The following is a 12,044-nucleotide window of genomic DNA, read 5'->3' as shown; positions in this document are numbered from 1 at the left end:
CAGCATCTCTTAGCATTTATGTATATATGTGTATATATATATATATTATATATTATATATGTTTATGTTTTTTTAATTTATATTGAATTTATTGTTATATTTAAATTTTGTAATATTTTTAAAATTCATAATATTTTGTATTTTATAACATGATACAAATATTGAATATATTTTATCAATTTAAAATTTTAAATATATAAATACAAATATTATACTCCCTCTGTTCCAATACTATAGTCTTGTTTACTATTTTTGTCCGTCCCAAAACAATAGTCTCATTTTTATAAATAATCATATCACCGTAAAATTATTTCTACTTTTTTATTATTATTACACAATTGCCACTATTTTTACACTAATATACACAAGGGCAAAAAATTCATTTATCCTTACTTTTTACCTATTATCAATATAATATCAATATTCTTTAAATTTCGTGTCCAACACAATAAGACTATATTTTGGGACGGAGAGAGTATAATTCTATTGAACAAATCAATATTAATAAATTTAATTTAAATTATTAAATAAAATATAATTATAAATTTTAAAGCAATTAAATAATATAAAATTATAATTAAAAAGATAATATATATAATATGAAAATAAAAATTTATTAAAAAATTAGGATGAGTATCTTTGTTGCAAATATAAAATAGAAGAGAGTATCTCTGGTAACGTGGGAGAGAGAATATAACACAGATAACAAAAGTCTTAAAATTCGCCGACATGTTACCAACAGCCTCGTTACAAGGGTTCATTTGCCTTTTTTATGAGAACCTAGGTTCGTACACCGTGGCTTTTGTTGAGGTATTTAAATATTTAGTTTTAAATTTAAATTTAGATTTGATATTATTTGAGTTTATCGCGTCTATATATTATATATATTTATAGGTCGCTATTATTTTTTTTACTAATAATAATACAATTTTTGAGTGTTAAATTGCTTAGTAAACGAACCAACACATGCCCTAACTCGTCGAATGAAATCTCCGCAAGCTCGGTTACTGCCCATATCACGGCTATTCGGACGGTGTCAATTCAATATTAGTATGATATTGTCTTTTTCTAATTGAGTTGGCACGAATTTGTTTTTGAACTTTCTGACGTAATCACGACTATTGCGACTATTGTAAAACATCCATATACATAATCAATATCAATATATATATACATAATAAATAAATAATTAAGCATCGAAAGAAATAAGTCGTTTCATCTACAATTTTACACGAAGAATTCTAATTAAAAGTACAATGTGTAATAATAATAATATTACGATTGCTACTTACCTGATTTTATCTACAAAAGATGTTCTTAACTTCACAACAAAGTATGCACCCCCCCAACCATCCAAGGCCATGTTCGCCGGAGTTAGTCCCAAGAGTACTAATGCAGCATCATTCCCGGCAGCCGGCGATCGACGTCATCGAATTGTACCAACGACGCCTGTTTCAACGCCCACCGAAGTGTCGTAAGCACCACAGCTTCGTCACACATAAGATTCGAAGCAACATGGCAAAGCAACGTCAACGCAGAACGTCGAACGGCAGCAGTCTGCGTTCCACCGCGCACGAGTCGAACCAACAAGTTCTCCCCTCCGGCATCGACAATCGCTTTCGAATGGTACCATCTGAGCTTGTTATCCGAGCACACAAACTTAGCCAGCGCGACGCAAACTTCCTTAACAACGGTAGCCTCCTTCGCATCCAGCAGCTTCACTAGAGAGGTTATCATCCTCGCCGTCTCGGTAGCCTTAAACGTCCTCGCAAGATTTCCGAGAATCTTGACGCAGGGAATCAAATTCGCTGATTCTGCATGATCGATGACTTTGAGGAGCTGATAGACCACGGCTTTGTACGCCGGCAAGTTCAGCTTGAACGCCAACCGTCTCAGCTCGGTGTTCTGCTCAGCCTCGGCAGTGATCTCCGTCAACGCCATGGCAGAGTTGTATCGAGCTTCCTTAGGTCCTTTCTCTAAAAAGAACGCAAAGCACGTCAAAGCTTTCGACTCTGTGATGATTCGGCAATTCCACATGTTGGCAATGGCGAGGCGCCAGAGGGCCCTCGTAGCCATTACTTTTATATAATCATCCGTCGCAAGATCCGACATTTCTAATGTTTGATCACAATTACAGGACATCGAAGCTCCGCGCTCGTCGCCGGAGCTATCCGACCTTGTTGCTCGCGCCAAGTAGACCTTCCTATCTTCCGGTAAAGTTTTGAACGCTAAATGGCTAAGCAAGTGCACGAAATTATACCTCTCGTAATCGACGAGAATCTCGGCAAGCTCCGACACAGCCCACGCCACAGTCCCCTGCAGCTTGATCAGAGGAGCTTCTCTGAGGATTGACACAAATGCTGTCGAAACCATGTCGTCAATCACCCAACGATGTTCCTTCCCGAGCAATGTGATCACCATAACTGCATTCGCCTGCGATTTCGGAGTTCCTTCGAGTACTAATCTCAAGAATGGCTCAACTCCACCCCCTTCTTCAACAATCAACTTTCTGTAAACATCACTCTGGTGAGCTAAGGAAAGCAGAGAGGCCACAGCATTGGACCGGTCCTCAGCTGAACCGGTGTGAAGAATTGCAATCAGAACCCAAATGTCACAGAGGACCGGTTCGTCGGCGGCAATCGGAGGGACGCCGTGGTACTGGCCGTCGCTGAGGAGCCAACGGATGTTGGCTATGGAGTGTTCGAGCAGAGAGGAGATGTTCGGGAAGGAAGAAGGAGCAATTGCTGTGAACACTCGTTTTAGCCCTCGGCATCGCAGCACCAGCGAAATCGCTCGTTTCAGTACGGTCTCCGTCGATTCCATTACGCGGCGCGCAGGTCGATCGTACAGCTCGTGGTCCGCGAGCATCGCCTGGCGCAGGAGCTGAGCAACCTTTAGAGCTTTGATTTTGATCTGAGAGCATTGTGGCTTGAAGGAAGTAGGATTTTCGCAAACCCTAACTGCATCATCCGCCAATCGAATCGCCGAACGGAAATAGGGCATCCCTGCGAAATTCGTAATCGAACTGGGTCACAAATCGAAATTCCTAATCGAAAGAGATTGAAATCAAATCAAATCAAATCATGAATTGATTGGGGTAATTTGGATGAGTTAAGGTGGAGAATTGAAGAATTAATCAGCAATAGTTAAGAGTAAAATACCAGAGACATGGTTGCGCGAGGAGGATCTGAACTTGAAAGTGAAGGAGGAGTCGAAACAAGGTGGGACGGAGCTGGTGAAGCTGGTGTCGGCGGAAGAAGCAAGCGCGAGGTCCCGGAGCTTCTGGCGGTCGAGCGTGGCGGCAACTAGCCTCTCCCAGTTGTCGTAATTCCTCGACATAACACCTTTTGCCAATCAGACAAATTAAACTGACGGCAGAAAGGTTTATTTACTTTCATGATTTTCTGTGTTTTGGTAATGTTACGTGAACTTCAGGTTTGTACTACGTCAATCGTCATTGGCTTTTGAATTTGTTTGTTTAATATTTTAATCTAACAATTTTTATTTTTTATTTTATTATTATTATTATTATTATTATTATTATTATTATTATTATTATTATTATGTAATTTATATATAATTGTGATAGATTATATAAAAATAATATTAATTTTTTATTGGATTATTAATTTAATTTATTTTATTTTTAGTAAGAAAATAGAATATAAATATTATGTGTATTAAAATTGTATGGAAAAATTTTTGATTGGTTATTTGTTTTACACATAATTTTGAAATGATATAATTTTAAAATTATAAATAGAGTAAAAGCTATATATATAATAAAGGAAATTGTTAGTATTTTAATTAAAATAATGACAAATAAATTAATACTCATTTGTCCTTGTAAGTGCACACCTAAACATAGACACAGGTAAATTATACTTTAATAAGTGTATCAATAAAATAATTATATATTAAGACAAATATAAATAAATAATTTAATTAAAATTAAAAAAATTATAAATTATAAATTTAAAATACGATCTTTACAAAAATAATAATACTACTTTCGTTCGGCTATAAGAGTTTCATTTATTTTTTTGCGTATTGATCTTTGATATTAATTATTATATCAAAACATGTACAAATTAAGAAAAAATTACAAAATATTTTAGTGTCTTATAATACTAATAGAAAAATATTTGGACAAAAAATTATACAAATATAAACATATTTTTAATGTTAAGTCTAATAATAACGCAAAACATAAATGTGACTCTCAAAGGCACGGATTGATGGTGTACGAAGCAAACAAAATATGCCAAAAGAAAATAATTAAAAACTTTGATAATATGGAAATTCACAAAGAAGACAAGAAGTTGTGATTGAAATTTCTTTTATTCATTATTTTTTTAAATAATTGAATATTTAACTTGTAAGTATTTCTATATTATATTATTTTATATATGAAACATATAGTATATATTATATTATTAAATTTAAAATTTTTAGTAAATTTATCAATTTTAAATATATTTAATAAATATAAATTAATTATATTAAAATTTTGATATCATACATATAAATGAGTACAAATAATTAAAATAAAACAATTTATCTATTTTAAATTCCGTATGTAGTGTAGATTAAATAAGGATTCTGTCGTTTTTATTTGATAAAATTGATAAGTGTGGGGTCTACATGCAGTATCATTTCGAGAATATTCGTGTGGCCTGTGCACAGTCGATTAATTAAGGTTTATTTGTTTGGGGTTTGGATTTTGAATTGGGATTTGAACAGTAAAATTTTTGAATTTAAATAGTTATATGATGTGATATTTTAAATATTAAATTAATTTTTAATATAATATAAAAAATAAAAAATAAATATTTAATTTGATATTTTTAGAAAAAAAAATAAAATAATGAACAATAGGTTTAAAATCAATTAAATGGTTAAGTACAAGGACTGGTTATAGGGCTGGTGCTAAGTATATTCTAATAATATAAATAATACCATTGTTACTAGTTCAAGAAAAAAGTTCATTTCTTAACCATTAAGGTGGTCTGTTTGGATTTATTTATTTATTTTAACAAAATGGTTTGTTTGGATGGGTTTCTACTTGGTTTTACAATATTTGTTATTTTTTTCATAATTGAGTTTGTTTGGGTGTGTTTCTATTATTTATCGATAATAATTTTTTAAATACATATTGAATTATATATAAATTACATGGAATTTTTTTAAAAAAATATCAAGTTGAATATCTATTTATATACCATTAATTATTACTATTCTCTCTATCATTCAATTTTATTCATTTTTTTTTTCATCTATATTTTTGTTTTCATTTTTATTAAAAAATGACATATTTTCTATTTTTTATTTACCAAAGTAAAAATTTCTATTTATATCTTCTTCTTTTGTTTATTCAAATAAACACACAATTGAACGATTAAAAAAATATAATTTAAAATTTTTATTATTTCCAAAACGTCAAAGCACAACTAAATAAACCCACATCAAAATATTATATCAAAAATATATTTATATCATATTAAGGTATCAATTTTTATTTTTATTTATTTATTTTGTCTCAAATACCCAAACTCCAAACACTCCCAAATATATTTTTTAACATTGAAATTTAACCACTAACCCCAACGATGAATATTTCGAAATTAAATAACGTAATGTGAGTAGAAGTGATATTCATAAGTTTTATTGGTATGGTACAAGTCAAGTTGGCCATATGGGCCGGGACGTATTGGACCGGTCCAAGCCCGCTTGACTTAAACCCGGTTCAATTTGAGTTCTCATAAAATTAAAATAGTTTTAGGTTAGATCAATTTTTTTATAAACTAGCCTAACTCAGCCCATGGGCTAATTTATGTAGGGTTGATTAGATTGCACTATATATTTCTATATAAAATAAAAATTAGGTAAATTGTTCTGTAATACTCCCTCCGTCCGGCTAGAAAGTATATATATTTTTATTTTGGGCGTCCAATTACAAAGTAAATATTTCATTGAATACCTCATTTTTTTCCACAAATACTCCTATTTTACATCACATCATTACTTTTACACCAAAAACAAGAGCAAAAATGTCATTACACTACTTTTAACTACCAATTATAATTAAAATACTATTATTTCTTAAACACCGCGCCAAAAGTAATTGTATACTTTATATGTGGACGAAAAAAATATTATTTTACATTTTATACAAATACGTAAATACTTTATATTTTATTTACTACTTACCTACCCAAACACAAATTTAAATTGTGTACTTGCAAATAATAGAACAGTACCTACACCTGTTATTTATTCATTTTGTCTCACCGCCTGTCATGTTGATTTTTTTATTTTATTTCGTCTAAATTTTTTTTTAAAAAAAGAAAAGAACTATAACATTAAAATCTTATTTCAAATTTTTAATTTATATTTTTTTTATATTCTAAATAGACTAATTATTTATTTTAATTTTAATTTATAATTATTTTTATTACATGATAATTTTTTTACTAATATATTTTTAATTATTTAATAATTATAGATCTCCTAAATTCTCGTGTCTACAGTAAAGTGGTCATAATAACTAGACAGAGGGCCTTCCGTCTCACATATAATGTTACACTTTTCATTTCAGTTCGTCCACATTTTATGTCACCATTTTCTAGAAAAATATTACTCCGTCCCGCGACGGATGACTCATTTTCCTTTTTTGCCCGTCTCATTAAAGATGACCCATTTCTATTTTTAATAAATTTATTCATCTTGAACATATTTAATAAATATAAATTAATTTAATTAAATTTCTAACCTCTTACACGTAATCATATGTAAAAATTTCAAATTTTAAATTTTTTTAATATTTAGTTATACCAATTAATTATTTTAACATTAATTTATAATTATTTTTATTAATATATTTTTAATTATTTACTGATCATTGTCTTCATAAATTTTTGTGTCTACCATAACCATTATATTAGGAAATATTAGATTTAATTATGCGCCTGGTTAAAATGGGCTGGATCAATCCAGGCTTCGGCCAACCCGGCCCAGCAAATAACTTGTTGTACAACCAGAAATATGTAGTCCGGATAAGCAACAACAACTTGCAGTAGATTTGGATTTGTCTGCTTGTAATTTTATACCTTAGATATTTTTTTAGAAACAAAAATAAAAAATAGTCAAGTAAATAAAAAATAATTAACTTTATATTTGATATAAAATACTTATCAATTTTTGTATTTTAAGAAATAATTTTAATTATTTTTATTTCATCTTTAAAAAATTAATGGAAAAAATTGATGTGTACACGTAACGAAACTGATGTAATTATATGATTTGGACTGAACACCATAACCTTTAGAAAAATACGGCCGTGTATGATTTTGCCTCGTTTTCACTTTACTTTGTGTGTTTTTGTTTCTGTAAATTTTAAAATTAAATAGTAACCGGATGTAATGCTATATATAAAAACTTGAGCATGCAAAAACATGAGAAAAATATATATATATATATATAAATAATATTTTATTCGCTCTCTGGTATTTTTAAAATAAAAATTAATATACAATAATTTTAAAAAATTAAAATATATGTTAAATATTTTAAATATTATATTTCAATAAAAAATATATATAATATAAAAATTATTTTGTAGAGAATAAATTTTTATATAATATAAATAAATAAATAAAATATATTTATAATTAATATAAACTAATTTTATAATAGAGAGATTTAAATAAACAGTATAAAAATATTTATTTATTAAAAAGATGTATAAAAATAAAAGAATTTTGAATGAGTGATATGTTAAAAATTTAATTAAGTTATTTATATTTGTTAAATATATTTAATATTGATATATTGTGTGTTAATATGGTGGGATAGACAGATTAAAAAATAATAATAATAAAAAATAAAAAATCGTATATAAATGTTTAAGTGAAACCCTGAAAACCCCGCCAAACACGACTTTGAATTGATGTAATATATCCATCCACATCAATTGGGAAGAGATAGATGGATAATGCATTTAGGGTGTGTTTGTTTGGGAGTTTGGATTTTGAGTTGGGATTTGAATAGTAAAAATTTTGAATTTGAATAGTTATAAAATAGGTGCTGACGTGATGTTTTGAATGTAAAATTGATTTTTAGTATAATATAAAAAAATAAAAAATAGGTGTTTGATTTGATGTTTTTGGGGGGAAAAAATTGGATGAATAGTGTAAATCCAATCCAATCCCCCAAACAAACACACCCTAACTAACTAGTCGGGGAAAGGGTGTTGAGCTTTCTAATTATTTTTAATTTTATATTTTTATTATGCCGTATTTATATAATTTTTAAATTCTAAGTAATTAATTATCTTTATAAATTTAACAAAAATATTATTATTATATATATTTAATTTAAATATTAAAAAAAAATTGGTTCAGATATTTCAAAAATATAAAAATATTTTAAAAAGATACAATAAAAGAAATAAACTTAAAAATTGTTTGTAACATTTTTGTAAGTTTTAATCATATTATACTTCCTCTGTCCCTTATCAAATGCGTCTTGGTGTTTTATAGTAAATTAATAAATAATAATATTTCATTAGTCAGCGAAAATGTGTTAAAATATTTTAATATTTTTTTATTATACTTTTTTATAAAATAATTGTATACGTAATAATATATTTGTAATTTAGATAAAAATTAAAAGTATTTTAATATTAGTGTATAAATTTTTTTCTAAAATAGAAAAATGATACTTAAAATAAAACGAACAAAAATGATAAAAATGATATTTTAAATGAAAACGAATGGAATATAATCTTTAAATTATTTTTATATTATATATATATATATATATATATTCCAATCCGTCAATTTTATTTTATTTATTTATTTTTTTAGCTCAGCCACTGCATGCATTCGTGTACAATCAAATTAGTTGACAATTAAGAGAAGGTTCCTCGACAATACTTAGCTTGCTAACGCGGGAACCACACGTTGCTTAGTTGACAATCCAATCGTTTTTTTACTACCATTTTTATTTTATTATGATATAACTTTGAATATTTTATTTTATTTTTTTATTTTATAACGTGATAATCTACAACTGCTATTCGACGAGTGCGCTCTGGTAACCTCCTATCGAACCTAATAATCTTCAAATAAAATAAAATAAAATAAATCATACTAGACAAAATTATGTGTGACAGACAAGACCTTATACCTACATACAATATTATTTCTAAAAGAGTATATAATATTAGACATATATTTTATGCACAAAATACTATATTAAATATTTATAAAAATACTCACTATATCTCACTAAAAGTGTCAACGTTACTATAGATAAGACAATTTAGTTAAAATATAGTAATTAATAAATAATTGATAAGTGTATTAGTAAAAATAATTATTATATAATAAAAATAATTATAAATTAAATTTTTAAAAATTAAATAGTTTAATTAAAATTTTAAAAATATAAAGTATAAAATTTAAAATGTAATTAAAATATATCATTATTTTCCAAAATAAATAAATTATATGGGACAAATAAAAATAGAAAGGAATGATTGATATATTTTAATTCTTTTTCTTTTTTATTTTTCAAAATGTTACTGCTAAACAAATTCATAATATTTTTTTTTTACTACTATTTAGAGTCAATATCTTTTCAAAAAATATTTTTTTCTTAAAATATAATATTAAATACTATTATTTAAATGAAAAATTTAAATATCCAATTTTAATCTAGATTGAAAAGAAACATAACTTACATATATTTATGTATAAATTTTCAAATAGCTGTATTTTTTTTCTTATTTATTAACATAATTCTATATTTTATTAAACAAGAGAATTAATTATTTTGAAATTTATTTTCTCCGCAATTTTTTATTTTCTATATCAAACACTACATGGTAATTTCCTATAACACTCTTTTCAATACATATATATTTATATATATAACACGGAAACGTGTAATTTTTTATTTCCGCATTTATCTACATTGTACTGTTTTAATATTGTGGTATTGGAAATTATTGATATAGAAGCTATATTAACTTCAATAATCTCAATTCAAATGATTGATTAACTTGTTAGTACGTTATGGTTTATTTTTACATTTTTACTATTTGAATTATAAATATATATATATATGCATTTTTACAATATATGGTATTAAATACTCCCTCTGTCCACAAGAAAAGTATACAATTACTTTTGGCGCAGTGTTTAAGATATTTTTGCCCTTGCTTTTTGGTGTAAAAGTAATGATGTGATGTAAAGTAGGGGTATTTGTAGAAAAAAGTAAGGTATTTAATGAAATATTTACTTTGTAATTGGACGTCCCAAAATAGAAATATGTATACTTTCTAACTGAACGGAGGGAGTATTATATAAATAAAAATTTCAAATAGTCAAATACAAATATCAAAAGAAATAATTTATATACATATTCTTGAAAATTCTGGCTAATTAATTAATATTATTTTTTTTCAAATATATTACATTAAATATTTATTTTTCTAATAAAAATCACCCAAATACACACTTTTTTATTTTTAATTTTTTAAAAATTCAACAAAATGGCCATCCAAACAAAGTTTAAAATAATAGCACCAAATTAGTTAATAAATCGATGCACTTATAATAAATAATAAAAGTTAGGATTAAATTTATAAAAATATCATTCATTTGTACCTTTGAAAAGTGTGTTCACGTACATAATTTTTTTATTTATATAAGTTTTATTGATATTCTATTCCCTTACAAAAATTAATAATACAATTATTTTTTTTATTTACAAATACGATTTATTATAAAAAAAAAATAAAAAATATTATTCAAACTAAAACATACTCATCTTTCATAAATAATTAAATACAAGCAAAGTCGTAGCAATGTCAACTTCCTCGAAATGACCTTTAACAAACGTGTTTGTATGTTGAATTGATGTTTACGCGTAAATGTGCTTTTGTTTATATATATCTTTTTTTTTATAATCCCTCCATCCCATATCTATCTAATTATTTGCTTTTTATACATAATTTTAAAAAATATTAGTATTATATTGAGATATAGTAAAAATTAAAAAAAAATTAAACTAACTTTATTAGTCTTCTATGATACAAAGATAATAACATTTGTAGACCAATAGAAAGATGGTTAAAGAAATGAGAGTATACAAAATTTACAGTTTATATAAAAAATATTATATAATTAATTTTAAAATATTATATTAAATACAAAAATAAAGTAAACAATTTTTTTTTAAAAAAAAAAATCTGAAATACTAATGTATTATTTAATTTTAAAAATTAGTTTTATTTTTTGTTTTGTTTTTAGTTTAAACACGTAGGTTGTATATATTTTGTGAAAAAAATAAAAAGTTACTATACTTTTTACAAAATATCATATTTAATCACTATTTAAATTAAAATTCAAAATTAAAATACTAAACAAATTAATACTAATCATAGCATCCTAAAAAAAAAAAAAAAACTCCTCTGTGTACAAATATATATAATATCTTTATTATTTATCTACAAAATTTATGCAAGAGAAAATTTACACACTTAACTTATTTTTTATTAACATTATACTTATTTAGCTATATGTTACAATCATTTACATATTCGATTTAATAACAATGGTCAAATTTTTCATTAATTCATTTTACAACTTCTAAAATACTAAAATTATATCATAATTAATTAATACTCCCTCCGTCCTAAAACAATAGTCTTATTTTCATAAATAATCGTATCACTATAAAACTACCCTTACTATTTCATTATTATTACACAATTGCCACTAACTTTTAAACTAATACACTCAGGTCAAAAATGTCTTTTATACGTACCTTTTACCCCCTATCAATATAATATCAATATTTATTAAATCTCGTGTCCGACACAACTATAATTCTGAGACAGAGGGAATATAATATTATCTCTATCGAAATTCGTGTTCAGCTCATTTGAATATATTTTTTCAGAAACGTATAGACTATATTACAAACAAACAGATCCTTAATAGACTAACACATCATCCGCTACCACTCTCTATATA

The 12,044-nt window shown here is 26.2% G+C and overlaps 1 protein-coding gene across 1 annotated transcript; it reads right to left on the bottom strand.

Moving 5' to 3' along the window:
- Nucleotides 1-1,159: 1,159 nt before the first annotated feature.
- On the bottom strand, nucleotides 1,160-3,381 carry LOC127248386 (uncharacterized). The gene is made up of 2 exons (XM_051270699.1): nucleotides 3,162-3,381; nucleotides 1,160-3,005 (listed from the first exon to the last, which is right to left on the bottom strand). The coding sequence occupies exons 1-2, from the start codon at nucleotides 3,337-3,339 to the stop codon at nucleotides 1,390-1,392; spliced, it is 1,794 nt and encodes a 597-aa protein (XP_051126656.1). The 5' UTR covers nucleotides 3,340-3,381; the 3' UTR covers nucleotides 1,160-1,389.
- Nucleotides 3,382-12,044: the final 8,663 nt, after the last annotated feature.

This window comes from Andrographis paniculata, unplaced genomic scaffold (genome assembly GCF_009805555.1).
Source record: "Andrographis paniculata isolate CXL003 unplaced genomic scaffold, ASM980555v1 Contig34END, whole genome shotgun sequence".
Lineage (NCBI taxonomy): Eukaryota > Viridiplantae > Streptophyta > Magnoliopsida > Lamiales > Acanthaceae > Andrographis > Andrographis paniculata.
Note: the sequence above shows the minus strand (reverse complement) of the source record. Positions and strands in the feature narration are given on the sequence as shown.

Bases quoted from the DNA above. Each gene is read 5' to 3' on its own strand.
- LOC127248386 (XM_051270699.1), bottom strand. From the start codon at position 3,339: ATGTCGAGGAATTACGACAACTGGGAGAGGCTAGTTGCCGCCACGCTC. The intron at 3,006-3,161 runs GTATTTTACTCT...CGAATTTCGCAG, and splicing joins CTCGCGCAACCATGTCTCTG to GGATGCCCTATTTCCGTTCG.